Below are 26,680 nucleotides of genomic sequence, written 5' to 3'. Positions count from 1 at the left end.
GCAGCTTGACCCTGATTGGTCAAGGCATTGCCCAAAGGAATGCGTCAGCAAATGGCTGTCACTTATTTTGTTTAGCTGAAACAGGCACAACGTATGTACATATTCTTTCTGTCTGCAAAGAACAGAGCCCTGTGTGTTAATATATCTAGCTTCCAGTACACACAAATGCAACAGAAACAGAAGATGCTGGAAAAACTCAGCAGGTCTAGCAGCATCTGTGGAGAGAGAAACAGAGTTAACATTTCGAGCCTATATGACCCTCCTTCAGAGCAAGCCTGCAAGCCTGACTAACTATTTTAAATTGGTTGTCAGCGTAATTCTCAGCACACAGGATTATTTAGCAAATGTTGTCCAATCACAGAATCGCATCTAATGCTAGACACTGTTTTGAGTTTTGCAAGCACAGGCTGGTTGGGTAAGGTCTGTAGCCTGCCCGTTGTGAACAGCGGCTGGACTATGCTGTTTGATGTGATCCGCCATCTTTGGAACATACAGTCTACATACCTAACGTCATACTGGCAGTGAAATTCGTTAACCACATTACACATCTGTGTGATAGGCAGAACATCTTTTTGGCTTGATGGCAGCATCCTGTTGGTGGTGAATATCACTCATGATACTATTGCATAGTAACAGCATGAAACAGCTAGCTTCACCTATTGCTCAAATTTTTGAGACACCTTACCCTTCCAGGGCAATCTGAGGTAGACTGGGCACTTTTCAGGGCAGAAAGTGATGGTCTTAGGTCTGTTCATGAGTTTGTGTGATTGACAGCGCAAAATGATCTGATCAGGGGAGCTATAACCTTGCAGGGTGCCTTTGGTGCACCCTAGTTCAAGCTTACATGGTAAGCAAATTGCTCAGGCCCCATTTACAGGGTTGCCAATAAGTCCAATCTTATAGCCTGTGGAACTGTGAGAATCCTATTGCGTATATTGACCAGTGAAGGTAGACTGGTTGAGCTAGAAATGTAAGATCATAAACAACAGGGAGATTGCTCCTATCTTGTAAAAGAGCCAGGGAGTCTGGAAAAAGGGCAATTATATTCATTAGAAATACAAATCATTCATATGGAATCAGAGAGTTGTGTTGAAGGCAGAATAATTTATTTGCATTTCTAAGCATGACACATTGTCATAGTTTTGGACTGTTTGGGTAGATAATTTATTTGTGCGTGTTTACTTAGAAGCAGGCAATTTGAGCTGGATTTTGAGAGGGAAAAGCAACTAAAAGATTTGCTCTAGTGTGCAGCCCGTGGAAGAAATCTACAGCGGACCTTAGAGTCTTGTGGCAGAAAGCAGTCAGCAGAGTTTGCTCAGAAAGCTGTGAGATGGCAGTTGGATGTCTACTGGCAAGCCAAGCAAGCAGCTGAGACATCCACAGTCAGGTCGTCTGCACAGGAAAAGCTGAAAGGTCGCATAGCCAAAAAGCTGATGGGAGGACTCCATCAAATCTTATCGTGGAGGAATAACTGGAATACCAAGGAGAATTCAAGTAAATTTTGAAGAGCTGTGGCATACATTTGGGTTGGTCCCAGGAAAAGTGAATGAACCTTCTAGATTTTGTTCAGAGTGTTCAGATTCCTTGTTTAAATGTTAATGGTCCCTAACAGGATCATAACTGTGGCAAGCTGCCTTCTTGAACCGTTGCAGTCCATGTGGTGCAGGTATACCCACGGTGCTGTAAGGACCCAGTGACAGTGGAGGAATGCCGATATAGTTCCAAGACAAGAAGGTGTGTGGCATGGAAGAGAACTTGCAGGTGGTGGTATCCATGCATCTAGTCCTTGTCCTCTAGTTGGTAGAGGTCGCAGGTATGGAAGGTGCTGCCGAAGGAGATTTGACGAGTTGTTACAGTGCATCTTGTCTATAGTACACGCTGCTGCCACTGTGCATCGGTGGTGAAGGGAGTGAATGTTTAAGATGATGGATGGAAGGCCAAGCAAGCAGGCTGCTTTGTGCTGGATGGTGCCAAGCTTCTTGAGTGTTATTGGAGCTGCACTCATCGAGACAAGTGGAGAGTATTCCTGACTTGTGTCTTGTAGATGGTGGACAGGCTTTGGGGAGTCAGGAGGTGAGTTACTCACTGCAGAATTCCCAACTTCTGACCTGCTCTTGTAACCACAGTATTTATATGGCTAGTCCAGCTAATTTTCTGGTCACTGGTAACCCCCAGGACGTTGGTGAGAGATTGAGTATGGTAATGCCATTGAATATCAAGAGGATATGGTTAGATTTTCTCTTTTTGGAGATGGTCATTGCCTTGCACTTGAGTGGTGTAAATGTTACTTGCCACTTGTCAGCTCAAGCCTGGATATTGTCCAGTTCTTGCTACATATGGACATGGACTGCTTCAGTATCTGAGGAGTTGTGAATGGTGCTGAACATTGTGCAATCATCAATGACCATTCCCACTTCTAACCTTATGATGGGGAAGGTCATTGATGAAGCAGCTGAAAGTGATTGGGCTGAGGACAGTACCCTGAGGAACTCCTGCAGTGATGTCCTGGAGCTGAGATGACTGACCTCTCACAACCACAGCCATATTCCTTTGTGCTAGTTATGACTCCAACCAGAGGAGAGTTTTCCCACTGATCCCCATTGACTCCAGTTTGTTAGAGCTCCTTGAAACAGCACTTGGTCAAATGCTGCCCTGATGTCAAGGGCAGTCATTCTCACCTTAGCTCTTAAGTTCAGCTCTTTCATCCATGTTTGAACAAGACTGTAACGAGGTCTATAGCCGAATGGCGCAGGCATTCCTCAGTGAGGAGGTTATTGCTGAATAAGTAACACTTGATAGCACTGTCGACAGCACCTTCTAATCACTTTGTTGATAATCGAGAGTAGACTGATGGGGTGGTAATTGGCTGGGCTGGCTATGTCCTGTTTTTTCTGGACAGGACATACCTGGGCAATTTTCCACATTGCTGGGTAGATGCCAGCATTGCAGCTGTACTGGAACAGCTTGACTAGGAATGCAGCTAGTTCTGGAGCACAAGTCATCAGTACAACTGCCAGGATGTTGTCAGGGCCTGTAGCCTTTGCATTATCCAGTGCCTTAAGCAGTTTCTTGATATTACATGGAGCGAATCAAATTGGCTGAAGATCGGCATCTGTAATGCTGGGGACCTCAGGAGGAGGCTGAGATGGGTCATGCAATTGGCACTTCTGGCTGAGGGTGGTTTCAAATGCCTCAGCCTTAGATTAGCTCTGTCAATTGCATGCTGCTTCTGGTGTTTTGCATGCAAGTAGTCTTGTGTTGCAGCTTCACCAGGATGACACCTCATTTTTCGGTATGCCCGGTGCTGCTCCCCTGGCTTGATGGCTATGGCAGAGTGGGAGATACGCTGGGCTATGAGGTTACAGATTATGGTCGAATACAATTCTGCTGCAGTTGGTGGCGTGCTGTGCCTCATGGATGCCTGGTTTTGAGTTGCTAGTTTTGTTCTGAATCTATCTTACTTAGCATGGTTGTAGCGCCACACAGCTTGCTGGAGGGTATCCTCAATGTGAAGATGGGACTTGATCTCTACAAGGACTGTGTGGTGGTCACTCCTACCAATACTGTCATGGACAGATGCGTCTGCGACAGGTAGATTGGTGAGGACGTGATCAAGTAGGTTCTTCCCTTTTGTTGGCTCCCTCACCATCTGCCTCAGGCCCAGTCTAGCAGCTATGTCCTTCAGAACTCAGCTAGCTCGGTCAGTAGTGCTACTGCTGAACCAATTTTTGGTGATCAACTTCAAATTCCCCAATGCAGAGTATATTCTGTGCCCTCAGCCCTTATTTCAAGTGGTGTTCAACATCGAGAAGTACTGATCCACCAACTGAGTTGGTGGTGCAATAGGTGGTAATCAGCAGGAGTTTTCTTTGCCTATGTTTGACCTGGTGCCATGAGACCTCATGGGGTCCAGAGTCAATGGTGAGGACTCCAGGGCAACTCCCTCCTGACTGTATACCACTGTGCAGCCACCTCTGCCCTGCCAGTGCGACAGGACATACTCGGGGTTGATGAGGTGGTGTCTGGGCCATTGTCTATAAGGTTTGATTCCGTGAGTCAGGATGTTGCTTGACTAGTCTGTGGGACAGCTCTGTCAACTTTGACACAAACCTTTAGATGTTAGCAAGGAGGACCTTGCAGGGTTGACATGCCTGGGTATGCCATTGTCTGGTGCCTAGGTTGATGTCGGGTGGTCTGTCCAGTTGCATTCCTTTTTTACCTTTCAGTCATAGTTGGTACAACTGAGTGGCTTGCTAGGCCATTTTTTTACAAAATTCCTTCAAGGGATGTGGACATTGCTGGTTAGGCCAGCAGTTATTGCCCATCCCTAATTGCCCTTGTTCAAAGAGTTTTTAAGAGTCAACCACATATGCTGAGAGCATGGAGTCACACCTGGGCCAGATTACTCCTGTTACTGATATATCTGCCATTGGAAACAATTTCTTATTTTCTATACCAAAACTGTTAGTGATTTTGAACATCTCAATCAAATCTCCTCTTAATCCTTTCTTGCCTGAGAAGTCTCCCAGCTTCTCCACATAATTAAAGTTCCTCATCCCTAAATCTTTTCAGCACCCTCTTTAAGACCTAGACATCATTTGTGAGGTGAGGTGAGGCTCCAGCTGAAGGATAACCAGTGTTTTGCTAAAGTGTAGCATAAATTTGCTTTTGTATTTCTCCCCTATTAATAGAGGCAATGATCCCATATGCTTTTTATTGTAACAGTCTTCTCAACTTGTCTTGGCCCCTTCAAAGGTTTGTATACATGCAGACATCATATTTGTGTTTGCATCTATCACCTTCAAATAGTCATTTTTTAAGAAGTATGATACAGCTGCACTGAGAAAAAAATGCTTTTATAATAGCCCCATTATAACATATCTAATATTCCCAATTTTGCTTAGTTATCCTTGTTTATAATGAATTGACTCCAAAGTGAGTGACTTTGTACAGGTATAATGCAATGGTTTATGCATTATTCTAAATGTGGTATTATCAGTTAGTTTAGTGTTAAAATGAACTATTTTGATTTGCTATCAAATGCCCTTGTTATGCATTGCACTTGTTTTGCTTGTTTGTAAATGTTGGCTGGAAACTTTTTGTGTGTTTAATAATCACGGCTAAATCCTTTCCTTTTGTACCTTATCTCAAGGACACTCATTCTTCGCACAGAAATATTATGCTTCTTTGTTCAGTGCAAAAAAAAACCCTAAAATGTTGTACACGTAAAAACCTATCTTTCATTCATTTAAGATTTTTAAAATTAAAAAATTGTAGGTTAAGGCCAAGGCTCCAAAATTGGGCCTTGGGACAAAAATATAAATTTACAAAAGCACCTTCAAAATGGTAAAATCTCCAATCTCTAACAGGAGTATTTGGAGCAACATTTGACACCAGGCCACGTGAGACTTTTGTACAGTTGAGAAAGCTTGGGTAAAGAGTTAGCTATTTCGGAGCATCTGAGGAGGAGGAGAAGCGGTGGATAAGCTTAAGGAAGGAATTACCTCAAGGCATGGCCTCTAATGGTGGAGCGACAAAAATCAGGAATGTGCATGAGGCCAGAATTGAAGGAGTTGTGGAATTCAGATAAAGGAAAGTGTGAGGTCACAGAGGGACTTAGGAAAAAGGATGTGAATTTTAAAATTGAGGTCTAGCTGGCCTTGGAGCCATTGTAGGTAAGTGAGCACAGTGGTACGAGATAAACAGGACTCTATGTGAATTAGGATTCAGGCTGCAGAGTTTTGAATGAGCTGAACTTTATGGAGAGGGTATAATGTTGAATAGTCAAGTCCAACAGTAACAAAAGCATGGATGGTGTCTTGACCTTATGAACACTGTCCTAACTTCTAGAAGCAATGTAGGTAACCAAGAGGAAACTGGTGCTTTTTCGCAGATTTTATTTTTATTAGTTACACAATTAATAAATACAGAAATCTGTACCATCAAATCAAAAATATCGCAAAATTCTGAAATCTCCTTCGTAGACCTCCTGGCTTTGCAAACCTGTGACCTACCTCCTCTATCTTCCTCCAATTGTTGTTCTTTTAATAACTTGTGAAATGCAACTTGGTGATTTTACTGAATTATATTCACAGTTAAATACAAATGTCAATATTTGATTGCCTACTTTTTTTTCAGCAAATTTTGTGTCAGATGCTAGTGGCCAGCAATTCCAAGAAAACTAGGTGATGTTCCAGCTGGTACTTTCAAACTTACCTCTGGAACCTTGTGTAACCTTGCAATTTCTTGTTTAGTTTTGGACACAAGTTCATCAACTTGAGATGTTAACTCTCGGCACAGATAGTGCTGACCTGCTGAGTTATGCGTTTTCTCTCTTAATTTCAGATTTCCAGAAAATGCAGTATTTTTCTTTTCTTTGTATGTTTGTTCTAGTTGAGTGAATCATGGAATGCAAAATCAATTATGTATTCAAAATCACTCAACATCCTGGGGGGTTACCATTGACCAGAAACTGAACTGGACTAGCCATATAAATACTGCGGCTACGAGAGCAGGTTAGAGGCTAGGAATCCTGTGGCAAGTAACTCACCTCCTGACTCCCTAAAGCCTATCCACCATCCACAAAACACAAGTCAGGTGTGTCATGGAATGCTCTCCACTTTCCTGGATGAGCGCAGCTTCCACAACACTCGAGAAGCTTGACACCATCCAGGACAAAGCAGCCTGCTTGATTGGCACCCCATCCATAAACGTTAACTTCCTCCACCACCGATGCACATTGGCAGCAGAGTGTACCATCTGCGAGATGAACTGCAGGAACTCACCAAGGCTCCTTGGACAGCACCTTCCAAACCCATGACCGCTACCATCTCGAAGGACAAGAGCAGCAGATTGATGGGAACACCACCACCTGGAAGTTCCCCTCCGAGCCACACGCCATCCTGAAATGGAAATATATCGCCGTTCCTTCACCGTGTCACTGGGTCAAAATCTTGGAACTCCCTCCCTAACAGCACTGTGGGTATACCTACGCCACAGGGCCAGCAGTGGTTCAACAAGTCAGCTCACCACCACCACCTCAAGGGCAATTAGGGATGGGTAATAAATGCTGGCCTAGCCAGCGATGCCCACATCCCATGGATGAATAAAAAAGTAATATAATTTGAACTTTTGTGTGCAAATTTTTGACTTTATCATATTTCTTTCTTTATAACATGTAGGGTAAAAGAGACATTTAAAATCACTAAATTTTCAAGTGGTTTTTATACAATGTGGTATATAATGATTTAGTATAGTCTGAAAAGTTAATTTTTCTGAAAATAGGAGTAATCTTTTTTCTATAACTTAAATGACTTAAACATAATTCCCAGTCGGGTGTTGCACAAAATCTTACATACTTTCATATAATTGCAAGTGACTTGTCAAGTGATTTTAGCAGATGTTAATTTTATTTTCAAGTAACTGAAGTACAGCAGGTTGCAACTGTGGTAAAAATAGATCTTGTCAAAAAATGTTAATTAGAGAGACTCAAATTATTGAGTTGTTGCTGTGAATGGAATGCAGGGCTTTATTTCCTCAGTATAGGACAAGTGGATGCGAAATTTATGATTTGCAAATTTTATCACAGGAACATAGAGTTTAGAGAATGAAGAATGTCATTAATTTAACAGAATAGGAAAAAAATCAGCAAATAACAGAACTCCTGAAGCAACCTGTGGAAAAACAGTCAAACAGCCCCATTATTAGTATGATACAGTGGCATTCAGTGGCAGTGTGTGCGATAAGATTTGGATTGACAGCATAAGTGAATAGCTGTTAGATGCTTGTTGCCATGACATGAACCGATTTACGATAAGATGAGGGTGGTCAATTAGGGAGGCAACTAACATGGTGTAATACCACCTCCATTGTATGAATCACTTGTAGCTGTGGCTGAGACTGGGAATTTGTGGAGAATCATAGTTAAGAACCTTGATAAAATCTCACAGCAGAGGGGATTGGTTCTCTAGCATGAAGCTCAATACTTCAGGCATTTCTTAAAAAAAAACAATTTCAAAAGATGTGCCATCTTGCTTCATGTAGCTCCTGAAGACAATAATGTCTGAATTTCAAAAGGCCCATGATGTGGACTGTACAGAGCAAAGAAAACGTCCTTCACTAAAGATCTTTCTAATTGATACTGGCGCTGAAATATTTCTTGAAGGGTTAAATTTCAAACTTACACTCATTTGCATAGCATTCAGATATTCAAGGTCTGCATTCCCATCTGATATAGCCCAGCTTTGTTAATTCAAACAGTCTGTAACCTTCAGTTGATTGTTGATAGTGAGACTACTGCAGCAATAGAGCATTTCTTTACAACATCAAAAATGTACATGTCAGCAGGCATTTGGTGACAGACTGAGCTTCATGCGTTACAGACATTGTCACTGACAATGAAAGGCAGCAGTATTTCCATGAAAGTTGATCCAGTGAACCCAGGTGCTGTTCCTAAAAGAAGAAAATCAACTCAGGTGAGTGCAAGTAATGTGAAACAGGTGAGAGAAACTTAATGAGCAAACAACAAAAAGTTTGAAGTTTGCTTCCTGCGCTTGAGTCATATATATTTTACTTAACAGTTGCCAGTATCCGATCCTGCCAGTAATCGCTGATGAAAAAATTCTCTCGTATTTGTTGAGTTGTGTCGGGATGGTGATTGAGGGGGGACTGAGGGGTGGTAAAAGCTTGTTGGGATTTATTTTTCCACATTGGTTTGCATATCTTTAACAAGCTGGTTTGAAAATAAGACAAGAAAGGAAGCACAATAGCTGCGAACTAGTCATTTTTTGTGCCCATTTTCATCAGGATGACGATGATTTGGAATGTTGCACCAACGCAACACTGTTTTGCTCCACACCTCTGGTTTTCAACCTTGGGGTCAGCTGAAAATTGCTGATATTTGGAAAAATGAGGTCTGTTCAGTTGAACTTTGTTTTAAATGTGGAGTAGTTTGATGTATTAGAAAAACAGTCAGTTCAGATGGGTTTTTCATTGGCTTCACTCTGATCAAAAGTCTTCAAATGTGTAGCTCAAGAGAACCTTGAAATGAGGAATGCCTTACTATTGAAATTGAGGAGTTTAAAGTATGTGTCACAAGCATTGAAATTCAGACAGTTGCTATAGAACATCATATCACTAGGACTGAGGTGTTGCAAGGTTATTTTCTGCAGCAATTTACTAAGGGTAAATTGTAATACAATATACACTGTTTGCTCAGTAGACTATATATAGTAAGCTAGGCAAAATTTCTTGGCTGGAAAACATTCATTACAAAGTCTGAGGGAAAAATCAATAAGGACTTTATTTCTCTTGATAGCATTAGGTTATCAAGGATGTGAGTTTTCAGAGGATAAGAAAGTTAACTTTTGTCCAAAAGCATCTAAAGAATTGGTTCCTTGAGTTTTTCAATTTAAAAAAAAATTGTCATCTGCCAATTAGATCCATTTATACTTTTAGCTAACATACATTCCCTTTTGGGCATCTTAGCTTACTGGCTTCTTGTGCTGGGTTTATTCAGGAATTGACACATGTGCTAGTGTATCAGAACAGAAACAATTGTGGGATATGAAAAAACATTGCACAAGTGACTCATTTTATCTAAGATAAAAATATTAATTTTCCTTATTTTTGTGGTATGTTCACCTTCCTTCCTCCTCCATATGTATATTTGAGGCCCACCAGTTCTTTGTAGATGATACCAGCTAATTCATTTCACACTGTTATAGAGGAAAAGGGAAAAATAACTGCAATTTGTAAATACCGTTAGGTAAATACTATCCGACCTAAAACTATTCAGGTGAACCTCTGAGGAATTAAAAATATTTCCACAGGCGCATTTACAAATAAGTTGGCATTTCTAGGTTACCTTGTATGCAAATTACTATTTTAGTATTGAATAGAGAAAGGGTTTAAAACCCATTGCCTTTTACCACACAAAAATTAGATTTATAAAAAAAACCATCTTTCTGGGTATTCTAAATGGCTTTGCATATCTGATCTTGGGAATATATGTGTAAATTCTGGGAATGCCGCTAAGGTTGTGCAGTTTTCTGGAACGTTTGGTTCCAACTAAATTTTCAGCTGGTCTCTGATCTTGTAATGATTCAATTCTTTGTTTTGAAAAGCTGCTTTAATCATTAAAAAAACACTACTTAGAACAGAATTGTACACTGTCAATAGTGTTCAAAATTGTCTGCAAGTCCATTAGATTTGTAAATTAACATTGTTTGTTCAGTCACACAAGATGCCATTAACGGCTAATTTGAACAGATCATTTTTAGAACAGCAACAGTTTCAGTCACATATATTAAATTACTTGCTCAAAAAGGGCTGCATATAATTTGTGAAATTAGCTCTGCCGGATGCTTGAACAAGAATGAGAAGCGTGGTGTCAGCAGGGCCAGTCAGGCAAAACCAAGTGTTTGTTTTCAAGTGAAAATGGGAAAGTGCGCATAGCATAGCGGGCTGCCATTAAAACTGATCGTCACTATCTGCTTAATTTGATTCCTTTGCGCCTCCCTAAATACTGACATAAATTGGACTTCCACGGGGAAGCAAAAGCAAAATATTTCAATTTTATTTTACATTTTGTTTGTTGGAAGATTTGTCTTTCTCACCCGTTCCAAAAAGCTGCCACCAAAGAAACTTTCCCATGTGGTAACTTTACTGTTGTAACAAAAACAAAAGATCCTGAAAATATTGAACAGGTCAGATTGCCACTGTGGTGTGTTTCAGGTGTAGCCCTTCAACCATTTCAATGGCTCTTGTTCCAGTAGATGGGGGGACTGTAAATCACAAGGAAAAAACAATGAAGTGAAATTTCAGATTTAATAAAGATACCAAGGGTAGATTCAACAGTTTTTGCAATTTGATGGAAGAAAGTGAAAGCAGTTTCAGTTAATGTTGTGTGTGTGTGATGCACAAATGGATTTTAAAGGGAGGTGCTGACTATTTTGGGTTGTCAAGAAATGGGAAATTGGAATTAGGAAGATTTAGTACTGCCATAGCTAACAGTGTTGCTTTGATGATCTTTTCTAAAAAAAAAAAATCCTCTAATGCTCCAATTTCCTTTCTGCACTCTTGAAGGCACACATTCACCTGGACTGTTCCATGTATACTCACTGAACTTGTGCCATCGTTGGTTGACAGGCCATGTGACCAATCCAGGTGAACCTAATATTGTCTCCTGCATTTGAATGTTTTCCAGCAATTATCACACCCGCCCTGAGCAGGGACTGTAGCTTTTTCTTTACCTATTTATTAGCTGAGGGGTATGAAGGTCGATTGTAGTGCACTTGCCACTACACTAGCTAAGATCAACTATCACAGCGCAACTAGGGGATGAAATCATGGTCCTTCTGGTCTGCATGGCTCAGTTCCACACTGAACAATGCAACAGTCATTGGGAGAGCTAGGGTATTATTCTCAAATGCTTTTAGTGAAAGATGACAGTACATTTTGTGTAATTAATGCACATTAAACTGAATTGTCAGACAGTAGGGCATCATTCCTTTTAGGTTTTGTAAATGCCATTGTTTTCAATAACCTAGCTTCAGGGGAACAGATGTCTTTGGACTTGCTCCAAATCATGAAGTTTGTCTAGCAGCTGTGTCTGGCCAAGAGTCTACTCGTTAATTCAAAAACATTGCAATTTACTGGTTAATTTGAATTGTGCTTCGAAGGCTTCTATGCCATTTCAATGCAATTGCTTCCTTGGGATTTCTCGATAATTAGAATATTGGGGCAGGACAAAAAAGGGCTTAATTACCAAGCGTAGATTGCTGATTTTTAAAAACATATATCATTTTGAGTTGTTTTGCCTCATGATGCCCGGTATGTATATATATATATATATAGATCATGTATAGATGTTGAGATCTATTTGATTCCTGTGAAAATATCGATCAAGAGGCAAGAAGAATAATTAAAAATTAGTGTCACACCGAAGCATTTCATAAGCTTTTGTTACTGATGGGCTGAAATAATGTATAAATTATGTTAAATATTGTTCCTTACATTGAAGTATTGGTGCTTTCTAATGTATAGGACAGAAACATATTCATTTTTCCCATGTTAATTTCACATGATGCACTCTACTGTAGTACATTACAGCTGCCTCTCTGCTGCCCTCTCTGTTTCTGTTGCTGAGGTGTAGATAAAATTAGTTCATAATGGCTACTTACAGTGACTCCAAATGGTGAGTCTTCTCTCAGTGCAATGTATAAAAGATAGATGGTGACAAGGGTGGGATAGAATTCTGTTTTACATTTCAGATGAAAAATTAAGAACTGAGGAACTTTAGGAGTTCCAAAAAGTGTGTCACAAAGTTGATTTTGAGGAAGATTGAGTGTTTTGAAAGATTGCGCCGTGTACACATCATGTTCAGGTACAGCTTAGTGAATCCTCATGGTATGCAATTGAAGAAAAATGGCACTGAAGGCATATTTGGGGACAATGGGGGAATTGAGCTCTAACAAAAAGGACTGGTGTAATTATGAATGAAAATTACACACTTGACTGAAAGTGAATAAAAGAGGAAGTGCAATTCTGGTTGGTTTAGGCCAAAACTGATCATACGTCTTTTCAAGGTAAATGTCAAGAGATAAAATGTTCAACCCAAAAGGAACTGAAAGCGTCACTTAAACCATTTGCTGCTTTAATTTCTGTAGATGTTCCCACTCATACAACATGCTGTTTTACAACTGGAATGGGAGGCTGTTCCATCCTCTGTGCCAGAACTATTATTTTTGCACTAATTGATGTGTGAAAGAAGCCAAGTTGTTGTGCCACAAATTTCAATTTCCCTCTGTCTGACTGTGAACACTCTGTTTCCGTTTTAACTTGATGGCTTGGCTAAGATTAGAAACTGGCTTTGGGGAATCATAAGCACAATTCCAGGTTCAAAATCTGAGACTTAAAAGTTACACCCATTCGTAGAGGGATAAAAAATCAAATTGTAGGCAGTGAAGAAGCTGAGGTAAAGGAATTAGAAATAAGAAGTTAAGGGAATGGAGTGGCATTAAGTGCAGATATTGCAACACTTAATGAAGGAATCAAACTGGATGAATTGAAAGCAATTATATCACAAAGATGTCAATTTAATAGCAGTAAAAAAATTTTTAAAATGACTGTTCCTTGCTAGGGGTGGAAGGTTAATATATGTGATTATACTTTAGGAGAGACAGAACGGCTTAGAAAGGAGGAAGAGTGACAATATTTGTAAAAATGGGAATGCATATGAACATGCAGTCAGAAACTTGGAATCAGGGGTCGACCATTTAGGACTGAGAGGAGAAAGTTCTTCGCTCAAAGAGATGTGAATCTTTGGAATTCACTAGCCCAGACAGCTGTAGGTGCTACATTGAGTATATTCAAGTCAGAGATCAATAGATTTTCGGAGACTAAGGGAATCAAAGATATGAAGACACTGGAGGGGTGATGTAGCTGAGGTCGAAAATTGGCCAACAACTTAGTGAATGGTGGAGTAGAACTGAGTGGTCAAGTAGTCGACTACTTCTTGGGTAGAAATTTTCGCTCGGCAGGTGAGTGGGCGTGCGCCCGACCCGCACAAGCGTGAAATGATGCACGTTGACATCGGCCGAGCGTGCCAACGTCAACGTGCAGTCGCGTGACAGTTGGTGGGCGCGCTCCAGAGTCGGCAGCGTGTCCGCTGGCAATTAAAAGGCCTGGTAAGGCCATTAAATTATCAAGTAATGTGAAGTTTTTGCTGCCCATCCAACCTAATGGTTGGCGGGCAGGCGAAAAGGCCAAGTGGCCTTTGTATTTTTTTGGAAACCTCATCCACGGCCAGGATGAGGTTTCCAAAAACAAATAAGAGCATCAATTTTTCGTTAATAATATGTACCTGCTCATGTGACAGAGTCAAATGAGGGGACATGTTTTATTACATTGTTATTTAAAAACATTTTTTTAATATCTCTTCATCTCCCCGAAGCAGCTCCGTGCCTCAGGGAGATTATGCAGCACTCACTCGTGCGCATGTGTGAAGTTTGCATTCGGCATAGGTAGCACTGAGCGCTCACGCTCGTGTTTCACGCTGGGCGGGCCATAATTGGCCCGCCAACATGAAATTACGGTGCGGTGCCAATCGCGGGCAGCAGTCAGCTTCCCTACAGCCCCCAACAAGCAACCCTGCCAAGGGCAAAATTCTGCCCCTTATGTTTTTACACTAAATGCTGCAGAGGACTGCTGCACTCAAAAATAAAAGGCAAGCAGAGACAATGGCCTTAAATTTCGATTGCCCCTGCACCTCTTGCTGCCAAGAGGGTGGTCAAGGCTGCCTTTCATGATGGCAAATTATGCAGCAGATATCCACAAATCTAGACCAGTCAGGACAGTCTCACACTGCATCTCCTGAATGGACCAGGTAGTGGAGGCATTGTTTAAGAACACCAAATATCTGCTCAGTGACATTGCTGGTGGCAGAATGGCCCTTGTGAGCCACTGCTGCGGCTATGTCTGGGCTCCTGACAGGAGTCATGAGCTAAGTGTAAACAGAATAGCCCCTATCACCCAGTATCCATGCTTGTTGGAATAAGGGTGATACACAGGACTGGCACAGGATTACTCCATTATGATTGCTGCCAGATAACTGGGTAGAGACCCACATTATGTACAGCCTGTGGTCACAAATGAATTAAATGTTGAAGGAGTGAAATGGATTTCTGTTCTGAAAGATGGTGTTTGGGATTGCATCCAGTATGCTTTGCACAACCTTTGTTGCTGCTGCCATTTCTTTTCAGTAGTTAAATGAGTGAGAGGTTCATGTGGAAGAACTATTTGAATTAGATAGGTTTTTAGAACTAAGGGACCTATGTGTGAGTTAGAAAAACATGGGGACATCTAGGTCAAATGACATTATTTTCTTTCCACAGATGGTGTTTGAGCTTTGTGAACTTGTTGCAGGCTTGCACATTGAGTACAGATTCATTGCAAGTGTTCAAAGGAAATTGATGAGTTCCTGGCTTAGGCTAATATCATTGTGGGCAGAAGATAGGAGGGGTATTGGGCGATGTGCAGCATGGTCACTCTGGCCCTCTGGAATTCATTTTGATTGCCTTTGAGGGTCAAGGAGGAATACCCTAGAATTGCTTTTTCCCTTGAACTGACCTAAAGCTTTTATATTTGTTAGTTTGGACATTACCAGGATATAACGTGGCTGGTGGGTACGGCATTGAGGGCCATGATGCTTGCTTGGAATAGCATTACATAGGGTGGAATCAAAGGGTCAGATGTCACTTTCCTGTTTGAATTTCATATGTTTGTATGTTTTATACATCAAAAATTAAAAAAAAAATAGGATTGTTACATTATTGGAATTATAGTAGAAATCTCTTAGCTGCGGGAAGGAAATACAAGACATAACCTGTGGACGGATCAAGATGATGAGGAGGAAGAACAAAATTTTCGTTTTTGGGGATGCTAACTGCCCACTAATTAATTGGTATAATAAATGGAGACAAGGAATGGAATTCCAAAAATATGTGCTACTCTTCTTTCGTGAGCGGTATGCTTGTCTACAAGGGGAGAGATGTTTCTGGATGTTATTATGTGTAATGAAATAAATTAGGTGGATGAATTAAATGTACATGGAACCTTGGATGAGCAAATAGTGAAAAGTAAACCCAAGAACAAGAGCATTAGATTGGAATAGTGTAGAATTTAGAAAGGTGATGTGTTGGTACAAGGAGAAATTGGCAAACAGGATTAGATCAAGGAGATTACCAAATTACAAATATGTCCCGTTGGCAAAGAGGCTACTTGCAGCTTTCAGGAAGCTATAAATAAATGAAGAAATTACAAACAAAAGCTGAAAGAGTAAAGAAAGGCTTACATGCATATAACACTTTTCATGACCACTGCTGTCTCAGTGCTTTATAACCAATTAAGTACTTTTTGATGTGGAGCCATGATTGTAATATAGGAAACATGGAAACCAATTTGTGTACACCTCACAAACAAGCTCCTTAAGCAATTTTAATGTCCGTTAAATGCCTTCTGAGCACTTAAATGATGCTAGATGATCACAAATGATGTCGCTTGAAATTTGTATGATTTAACTTCACGTTAGTTGATCGCCAATTATGTCACTTCACTATTTGATGTCAAATGATGACTAAATGTTTGCTTTTGAATGCAGATGATTGCAAATGAGCTCATATGAATGCTGTTAAATACAATGTCAAAATTTTCTGTTGGGGTGGGGGAATCTGGTTGCATAAATAAATTTAAGAAACAGTTTGTCAGATACTTGAGGATTAGGAACTTCCAGGGTTATGGACAAAAAGTGGGGATGTGAGATTAAACATGCTTGCTCGTTCAAATGGCTATCACAAGCAAGATAGGTCAAATGCTCAAAGTTTCTGTAACTCCTTCAATATGTGTGCCTATGTTTGCCATATTTATCAATAGACAACAAGACCAGATCAGAGGCTGGGAATTCTGCGGTGAGTAACTCACCTTCAGACTCCCAAAGCCTGTCCACCATCTACAAGGCACAAATTAGGAGAGTGATGGAATACTCTCCACTTGCCAGGATGACTGCAGTTCCAACAAACTCAAGAAATTTGACAGCACCCAGGACAAAGCAGCCTGCTTGATTGGCACCCTATCCACCACCTTAAACATTCATTCCCTCTACCATCGACGCACAGTGGCAGCAGTGTCTACCATCTACAAGATGCACTGCAGCAAATCACCAAGGGTCCTTTGACAGCACTTGCCAAACCTACAACCTCTACCACCTAGAAGGACAAGGGCAGCAGATGCATGGGAAGCCACCAAGCCACACACCATCCTGACTTGGAATTATATCGCCATTCCTTCACTGTCACTGGGTCAAAATCCTGGAACTCCCTTCCTAACAGCACTGTGAGTGTACCTACACCACATGGACTGCAGTGGTTCAAGAAAGTGGCTCACCACTTCCTTGAGAGCAATTAGAGATGGGCAATAATTGTTGGCCGAGCCAGTGATGGCCACACCCCATGAAAGAATTAAAAGAAAAAATTTATACAGTTAATGTAATAATCTCTTAATGACTTGACTTAAAAATATATGTTACTGCCAGTAAACATATACTATGAAGCACAGTAGCCTTGATTTCTGTCATGCTAAATAGTGTTTGTTGTGTAAATTTCTGTTGCACTGCAAAACTGTTGCAGCAATGATTTAGTGGATAGCTACCAATCTTTGACCTGCTGTCATCCCTGTTGACGAAGATGATCTAGACCAAAAGGAAAAAATGGTATCTTGAGTTTTCCTGAATTACTGTAACCTGCAAAATGTAAGTGATATTGGTCTGTCATAGATGTGTCCTTGGTATTCATGTGGCAACTAGAAACTTAATAAATTTGAAATGGTTGACTAATTTTATTCTTGATATCGTGCACATTCTTCCTCCTTCTCCTGCCTCTTTGTTCCCCCTCCCATGACCCACCCCTAAGCATCGCAACCTTAGCCTCCCATTATTTTTTTTAAATTGCTGGATTTTGAATTAATTGCCCATTCAATTCACTGCTGAAATTGAAGTCTAATAATTAATTGTGCAAGTATCTTTGATCAATGATCTCTGATCATAGTTAGCGTCTGTCGATCAACCTCTCTGACTTAGAAACTGACCGTTTTAACTGTGGAACCTCATTTCTTCAGGTAGGCAATTATTGCTGGAGATTTAAGTTAACCTATTTTTCTGTTTTGCACCTCTGTTTCTTTTTCTTCATTAAATCTTTGTTTCCTTTTTTATTTCTCTTTCTGTACCTGATTTGACTCCCAAGATGCCCTGTTGCCCTCCCACACTGTTATCAAGTTTCTCTTTGAGCAAGTTTTGAGTTGAAGGCTGCAGTAAAAAGTGTAATTCACATCGTAAGCCACTGCGGCAACTTCCTGTCCACTTAAGTGAATTTTGCTTTTAAAAAGGGTTTCTTTTTTCCCCCCAAATGACTTAGTTGCCATCAGCAACTAAGCAGTTATGTTGAGTGACTGGATTCTTGCCAGAACTCTTATTTGGAAACCACAATTGTCCTTTGATAAACATTAATACAATATTTTATTACAGAAGTTGGAGATGGTTTGTTTTTTTAAACCTGAGACTGGCTCTGAATTGAAAACTGAAGTAAATTGGGCAATGCATTTGATTAAACCGATTCAACGTGTGATATTGGCTGGATGCCCAAGCAACCATCATGTTTGTGACAAACTGAAAGTTAAGTGGCACATAATCACAAATGGTACAAGGGCAGATAACTTTATGTAGTATGTCAGGCATTATTTGTTACACCTCCTTGCTTTAAAACTGCTGGACGGAGACAACTTGGGAACAGATATTTGACTATGCAATAATACTGAGTCAGTACTTAGTTTTTCAAGTTCAGACATGTCGTCATCGAAGTTCAGGAAGAACGTTGCAACACGTAGCTTGTTAAGTTTCATAAACTGTCTTCAGTAGCTTTGTTCTCAACTGAAGGCAAACAGAATGGTTAAGTTTCCAAAGATGCGGGTGAGTAAAAGAAAACTTTAAATGGTGAACCCAAGTATAAAGTGATGTTGAACAAAACATTGATCATGTGTGGATGTTTATGAAGTGTATGGGATTGATTGTACTATTGGGGAAATTAAATTGCCTTGTACTGGCCTATGGCTGCTTCCCCTTCTCCCAAGTAAGCCTAGATCCTTTAATTAAAAACACAGGTAATGCAGATTCTGTGCTGCTGATTTATTGCAAGGTAAAGGTGAAACGATTACGTCTGTTGCTATATGGAATAGAATAATCACATCTCTGCAAAAGGAAATAAGAAATTGATTCATTATATATTTACAGTAACCATAGTAATATTCTGCTCAGGTCACAACAGTCAATGTAGGAACTGTAAAATTGTTTCATGAACTGTCTTTTTAACCTCTCCCCTCCTCACCTTTACCTCGTCACCTCGTCTTTTGTTTTAAGGTTTATTCACCTCTGCCAAACATTGTACTGGTGTTTTCCATTGGCCTTCAGGCCATTGCCAATATTGTAAACAGTAAATGTTTATAAGTGACAAATATTTTTGTTTAAATATATGTGTGTATGTGTGTGTGTATACTTGCGTTATGAGAAGCTTATTGCCTTGACTTGATAGCTGGCACCACCTGAGCTTTAGATTTCATTTTGTGTGGAGGAAAATCAATTCAGATAATATAGTACAGTGAACACGTATTGAAATTATTTTCCCATATTGCTATTACTCTCAGGTAAAAATAAACTGACTTGTCATTTCTCCTGAGGCTAAATTCACCGAAGCAGGGAAGCACTCTATCCTTGACATCTACACAGACTCCACTGTTGTGATGAGTATGTTCATTTTTTCTTGTGCAGTCCAGAATCTGTGTAATCCTGCCAGCCACAGTGGCTGTGACCAAATTTTCTTCTTTGCTGCTCTGCATCTGGGAGTACAACGTCACTTTGTGTTGCTTTTTCCTCTTTTACCCCATTCCCTCGCAAAAATTTTCGTTACTGCATTTTAAGCACAGGCAAATACAAACTACTGTTCTAAGTAGAAATTGAATCAGGTGAAACTGAATCATGACTGTTGTCACCAGCAGATACAAAAGTCAAGTGCTGGAAATCCAGAATTAAGAACAAAATTCTGGAAATTTTCAGCAGGTCAAGCAACGTCTGTGGAGAGATAAGGTCAATGTCCTTACATGAGGCCTGGAAAAAGTTGGAAGTATACTAGGTTTTAAGCAAGTACATTGGCAGGAAAAGGCGAGGAAGGGAATAGAACAAAAGGGAAGACTCATGATGGAAGGCAGGAGAGATTAAATGACAGAAGGGAAAAGGAGATGGAAATGGGACAAACAAAAAGGAACAAAGATCAGTTTAGAGGAGGTGTAAATGGGAACAGCAGAATAATCACCAACAGCTACTCACCGAAAAATGGGAGCAGTGTTTATGATTTAGAATTGTTAAACTGAGCGTTGTACCTGGAAGGCTGTAAAGTATCTGATCGAAAGATGTGGTGCTGTTCCTCGAGATAACATTAAGCTTCATTGCAATAGTGTACGAGTATAGGAGGCTGAACTCAGAGAGGCCAGATGGAGGGCATGGTGCAAGGAATTAAAATGACTGGTGTTGCGATCCCCTGAGAGACTGAAAACTTTTAAAAAGACATCTGAATACCCAGTAACCGATTCAAAGCAATTTCAGGCTGTTGTCTTGCCTGGCATAGCTCATAACAGATGATATGCTCACTTCACTATCCTATTTTACCTTGAATTAAAGAGAGTCCCAAAATATAATCATCTAATAAAATTGTGCATTCAGAACACTGGTGACCAGAAACTCAGGGTCTCACATGCAGATTGAAAGGAGGTGCTCCCCAAATTCGTCTCAATCTTTATTTAATCTCCAAAGTGCAGAGCAGACCACATTTTAGTATACTGTATTTGCTGTTCACACTGAAAGAATTACAAATAAATCACTGTTTCATCTGAAGGGAGCATTTGGGCCTTGGACAGTGGAAAGGGAGCAGGTCAAAGAGCAGGTGTTGCGATCCTGTGCTAGCATGGGAAAGTGTTGTGGGAAGGGGAGGTTGGGGGGTTGGTAGTTGCGGAGGAATGAAAAGAGGGCCAGAATGTTACGGAGTGAACAGTCTCTTCAGAATGCTGAAAGGGAGGGGAGTGGAAGATGTGTTTGGTGACATTATGCTGGAGGTGGACGAAATGATGGAGTATGATCTTTTAAGTATGGAGGCTGGTAGAGTGGAAGGTGGGGACAAGGGGAACCCTATCATTCTAAGGGTGGGGCAGAGATGAGAACAGAAGTGCAGGAAATGGAACGGAAAACCTTGGCGGCCCTGTCAATCAAGGTGAAGGGAATTCCTCGAGGAGAAGGAGAGACATATCAGAACTGCGAAAATGAAAGGTGGCATTGTCAAAATAGATGCAACAAAGGCAGTGAAACTGGGAGAATGACATAGAGCCTCTACAGCAACCACAGTGTGAGGGAATGGAGTCAAGGTAGCTGTGAGAGTCGGTGGGCTTACAGTGATCATTGGTCAATAGCCTATCCCCAAGAACGGAGATAGGAAAGTCAGGGAAGTGAAGAGTTGGAGATGGGCCATGTGAAGGTGAGAGAAGGATGAAAATTTAAGAAAATCTGATTAAATCTTTTGGTTCTAAGCAAGAGAAGGAAATGGCACTGGGATACAGTCATCAATGTTGTGGAAAAAGAGATGAGTAGGGTACTTGAGTAGGCCTGGACCAGAAAATGTTCCACATGCCCCACAAAAAGATGGTTCAATCTTGAAAGGCCATCTCTCCTTATCTATTGTACTTTTGCATCAGTTTAAGCCTGAGATACCCATCACGCAGGTTGTCCAAGTTTGATTGTAGCATGAATGGAGTTTCTGTATAAAAAAGGACAAATACTTATGCAGCATGTTTATAATTTCAGAATGCTGCAAAGCACCTAACCAGATGAAGTACTTTTGAAGCGTAGTTACTGTTGTAAAATTGGTACTGTATTATAGTTTCACTTTTGTGTGGTAATTTTTTTCCCTTCCTCTCACTGGTGCAGAAAATAATGTTTTTCTTATGTGATTGCTGGGTAGCACTTAGGAGGGGGTGGATTCTTGTTGGCAAGATTCTTCCCTCTTGCCCTCAACACTACTTTGCTCCCCTTTCCCCTCCCCGCTTGCCTCCCCTTTCCCCCTTCCCCCACCCTCCACCTTGGCCCCTGCCCCCCTCACCCCTTCCACTTCCTCCTCCCCCTGCGAAGTTTATTGGACAACAAAGATTAATATTTAACATTCCACTTGTTGACGTATGGCATGATACACTGTCATTCCTGTGGATCCTAGGACTTCTGGGGTCTTATCTTCTTGGACCCTATAACCTAGTCTCTTGGCTTGCGAAATATTGAAGATTTTACCTCAGTCAACTTAATTCTAATATACGTACAAAACCCCCTTTGCAGCTTTAGGAATTCTAATTTCCCAGCCAACGGCCAGGATTTCCCTTGCTCGCTGCTGTCGGATGTGTTCAGTGGCATGAGCAGACAATATGGCGAGAAGGCCAAAAATCAGTTTCGCGACGTTGTGAAAACAATTTGTGATCATCCGCTCAGCCCGTCGATGGCAAGCCGCGTTCTTTCAGACATCGGGAACCTCATGGTAGTGCATCAGCATATCATTACAAGCTCACGTGACTCAACCGCCCTCCCCACCCTGCTGGATCATCTGCCCATGTCAGCGGGAAAACATGCAGAGCATGCCTTGACAGCTGTGACAGGTTCGACTGGGAAAAGGTGTCGGGGAGCGGGGTAGGTTGAGGTTGGGAGGGGGGAATGAAGGTGTCGGGGTGAGGTTGAGAGGGGAGAATGAAGGTGTCGAGGTGAGATTGGGTGGGGGTTAGGGTGGTTAACGGGGGGAGAAAATGGCGGCTGGGGAGGTAGGTGTAAGGGGGTTGCAAGGGAAGGACTGCAGAGAGGGGAAGGAGTTTGACGGGAGGAAAGAATGTGGAGAGGAGGAGTAGTAAGGGTGGAGGAAGAAGTTAGGGTGGAGAAAGGAGTCGGGAACGGGGAAGGAGTAAAGCTGGAGGAAGAAGTGAGACTGGAGGAAGAGGTAAGGCTGGAGGAAGGAGTTGGGAGGGGGGAGAAGGACTAAGGGTGGTGAAAGAAGTAAGGGTATCTGAGGGAGCAAGGAAGGGGGAGAGACTAAGTCGGGGGGTGGACTCCAGGGGAGTGGGAGGACTGGGGGTAGGTGGAGAAGGGGCCCGGAGGACAGAATCGGGTGGGAGGGTGAGGGTGCGATGGTAGCAGTAGAATGGACAGCAAGGGTGGTTGGTGGGTACTTGGAGGCAGACACGGATCCCGATGGTTGGAAGGAGGAGGTCCGGGAGGTGAATGGGGTTGGGATTTTCGGGGAGGAAAGGACTCTGTATGTTCACCTGGACATCCCTGAAGGAAAAGGCTGGTAGGTCACAGAGGACAGGTGGAAGGTGATGCCAAGGTTAACTGTGATGGGGGAAAGGAAATGGGTGATTGAGGGAGCAAATGAAAAACTGAATCCAGACTATGCTGTCCAAATCGAAAGTGAAATGACAGTCATGGTGGACGAAATCAGGTGCTGCATGGGAGTGTGATCATTGACTGGGCGGAGATGCAGGTCAGCTCAGATGGACAACTGAAAGCATTCAAAATGCTCAGGACATTAAGATGAGTTGAAACGTGAAGGATCTGCGTGCATGAGTGTGTGCTTGCAGGAGGCTCCGAAAGGCCCTGCCACACACACACGCTTTTCTCCCTCCACAATCACTCATTGGCCAGCTGCTGCCTCTGCGGTGACAGAGGACGAGGTTGAGGGGCTCACAGGCAAAGGGGACTAGGAGGGAGCGGACAGCCTCTGAGATTCCCGAGTGGATGACCCATGGGTGTTCAGCTGCTGCTCCTTCCTTCAGGTGCCTATGGGCTCCGGCCTGACTCTTTGAGGGAAAGGAGCACCTGAAGAGATGCCGAGGTGCCCTGTTTCCTCCTCACATTGCCACTGCAGGAACTTAACCCATGGCTCCTGTGATGGAGTGCAGGTCTGCACACATCTCCGCGTTCTCCTGGATCAGGGTCTCCATGGCATCTGCCATCCTCCCAATGAGACCTCCATACGCGTACATGTGAGCACCACTTCATCAGAGAGCAGGCGGATGCACTCCTTCAACTCACGTGCCACTCTGCTGAGGGTTTCCAACAGCTCTGCGTGATGTTCCCACGCCTACTGACTCTCTAGGATGAGTTTGAAGGCCAAATCCAGAGGCTTGTCACTTGACTTGGACCTCACAGATGCCTGATCCCCAGCAGTCCTCCGAGTGCCTGGGAGCTCGCACAAATCTGCCTCCTGCTGTTGCCGTGGACATGTCCGTGCGGCGACCACTAGATTGTGAACCCGAGCCTGCTCTAGATCTAGGTTCCACTGAGGTGTGTGTCTCTGCGCTGGTGCAGGGTGTGGTAAGCGCTGTGACGGGTCTTCTAGGCCACTTATTTCTAGCTCTTCAATGGAGGAGGTGTCCTCTTGGCTGGAGGTAAGGATGTGGATGGAGCTAAGGGACTGACTGGCTGAGGGCGTCAGTCACTTGGCAGAGCTCCCTGTGAACCAAAGTAGAGGTAATTAGTGCATGGCAGCAGAGTCAAAAGCAGTAGAGAGAGCACTCAAATTTGCATTGAGAGGGATGCTATGGTGCAGGATCCTTATGAGGGTGTTCACTGTTGACCTCACTGTCACCGCAGGCATGTCCCCCATCAGTCAGTGCGATAGCACAAAGTGAGCGAGGGACCTAATGTGGGCCACTCCACCCCCAGTCTGGGACCTCTCCCTGCTGATGTGAGCCAGCTTCTCCTGCATGAAAATAGATGGAGAGAGTGTGAGCAGGACGCATGGCGCTGATGGAATGTTTGTGTGGTGAGCGGAGCCATGCACAGGATGAGGGCACGAGCTCGAGAGGGTTTGAGCCTGATGGAGATGAGGGTGTGTGTGTGAGAGTTATTGGTGTTATCCCTTGAGATGTGAGATCCCTGTGGATGTGTGATGGGTTTGTGAGTTGAGAGTGATGAGAAGAGTGATTTAACCTGCCGGAACAGAGGAGATCATTCATCCTCTTGCGGCACTGGGTGGTTGTCCTCTTTTGCAGGGCATTGGCGCCGACATATTGCTGCCACCGCCTCCCAAGCTGGATTGGTGATGTTGCTGCCCATCCTGAGGCCAGAGCAGGGTAAAGGACATCACGGCGAGCCTCCATTGCGTCCAAAAGGCACTTGAGGGACGCATCATTGAACCTGGGGGTTGCAGTCTTTTGGCTTTTCAGGGCCAAGTCGTCTTTGCAGCAGTTGTGGGCTGGAAGCACTGAAGTGTGCGTGTGGCTGGACATTAAATATGGCACCCGGAGTGCTGAAGCGGCGAGGTGATAGTGTGGTGGGTGAATGAGAGCCCGCCCTGCCCGAAACGGTGTGTTTCCTGGCAATGCATAATTAATATGGCGGGTTTGGGACAATACGGCATGAAAAGCCTCCATTGCAGCTGGCATACACCCCCACCACCGCAAATCTGGTATGATTCCGCACTATGTATTTTACAACCACTCGCTGAATGTTTTCTCTCTCTCTCCCTCCCAGTCTACAATTTGCAGCTTTCACTTTCGCCTTCCTGTGAAAACACCTATAATCCTAAAAATAAAAGCAAAACACTGTGGGTCCTGGAGATCTGAACTGAGTGTGCTGGAAAAAACTCAGCAGGTCTGACAGCATCTGTGGAGAGAGAACAGAGTAAACATTTTGAGTCTGTATGACTCTTCTTGGGAACTCTTAGACACTCATATCGTTGTTCCAGCTGAGATCAACTAATTCGATTGGGAGCCATTGTTTGATGTCTAAACAAGCTGCGCCCAAAAAACTAGGACGACATTAGCCAAAGCAATTAGCGAAACTCAAGCCCATGAAGCAAGAAGGGTGCAGTTAATTTGTTCATTTTAAGAGGTGTTAGTCAAGCTTCAACTCCCATCCAAATGCAGTTTATACTCAAAAGCCTGCAAAGGATCTTAAACAAGGATCTTTTGGAATGTTATTGTACCCACAGCATACTGGATCATTGTTTAACCGATTAGCTTGCACAGTATGTTCACTTCAGTGAAAAGACTCTGTTCCAGAGCCAGCTCTTTATGACCATTTATAGTAGCGGCAGCTGGAAGCACATATGTTTGTCCCATCTTTCAAAAACTGTAAACTAATTTAATACTTTTCGCTTAATGAATTTCTGATTTGAATTAATCTACATATTCTAGTTTTTGATCATCAGATTTCGTAACAACAAGAACTGTTTGCTGACATGGTGGTTATCATCAGTGGTCCATTCCCCGTAGAGATAGGAGATTTGATGGAAGAGCCAATATCAGAGTGAACCTCCGCAGGGAGAGAAAAAAGTAATTTAAAATAAGAAATGTCTACTGTTATGTAGCAGATTATTAAATCCATTTTTAAACATCAGTTAGTTTGTTAAATGTTCGAAGCTGATGATCTCCCATGATAATTCCCTGCTCTGTCATAAGCATCTTCCTGCCCTTACCACTAGCTTTTACTCACCGTTTTCCTAAGATTGTGCAGTGTTTCAGTTATTTGATAAGTGGTGCCGTTATTCTGAAGTGCTTTCTAATGAACTGTATAATTAATTTTCGTTTAGGTTTATAAATGCTTCTTTGCATCTACAATTGAGCAAAAACTGCTTTCTACATGATAAAAACATAGGGCAATGCTTGAGTATTGTGAAAGAAAAAGACGTGCTGTCGTAGGTTTCCGTTTTCTGCTCATCAGGACAGATTCGCAAGAACACCAATTCTCAAAGGGAACAACAATTTGTACTGCATGAGAAGAAGGTGCTGATTGGTTGGCAAGTGGACTCTGATTGATAGAGTTGTTACCATGGAGAAAACACCAGGGAAGTTAATTGCCAAGCTTTTGTTTAAATTCAAACCAGACAGGCCGACTGTGACAAGGCATTGCTATGGGGAATGAACTAGGGAATGGCTGACCCCAAACTTTTGTTTAGTTGAAAAAGGTACAATTCATGGACATGTTCTTTTTGTTTGCAAAGGACAGGGCCCTGTGTGTGAATGTCCATAGCTTCTAGCATGCGTAAATGAACCA

The 26,680-nt window shown here is 42.3% G+C and overlaps 1 protein-coding gene across 10 annotated transcripts in view; it reads left to right on the top strand.

The window, feature by feature from the left end:
• Positions 1-26,680, top strand: part of nedd4l (NEDD4 like E3 ubiquitin protein ligase) — a 426,083-nt gene that overhangs the window by 216,146 nt on the left and 183,257 nt on the right. For 2 of the 10 annotated variants that reach the window (XM_078551993.1, XM_078552004.1), the window contains exons 1-2: positions 18,429-18,517; positions 19,249-19,348. The exons of 7 other annotated variants lie outside the window; for them this stretch is intronic. Coding sequence is in view for 1 of the 3 variants with exons in the window: in XM_078551982.1 (XP_078408108.1) it covers positions 18,494-18,517 (24 nt within the window). In the remaining 2 variants the exon portion in view is untranslated. Of the gene's footprint in view, positions 1-18,428; positions 18,518-19,248; positions 19,349-26,680 lie in introns of those variants that run through there. One more of the 10 variants, XM_078551982.1, reaches the window with a different exon arrangement.

The sequence above is a fragment of the Cetorhinus maximus genome, chromosome 1 (genome assembly GCF_964194155.1).
Source record: "Cetorhinus maximus chromosome 1, sCetMax3.hap1.1, whole genome shotgun sequence".
NCBI classification, from domain to species: Eukaryota; Metazoa; Chordata; class Chondrichthyes; order Lamniformes; family Cetorhinidae; genus Cetorhinus; species Cetorhinus maximus.
The sequence above is the reverse complement of the archived record's forward strand: the minus strand, read 5'-3'. Positions and strand labels throughout refer to the sequence as shown.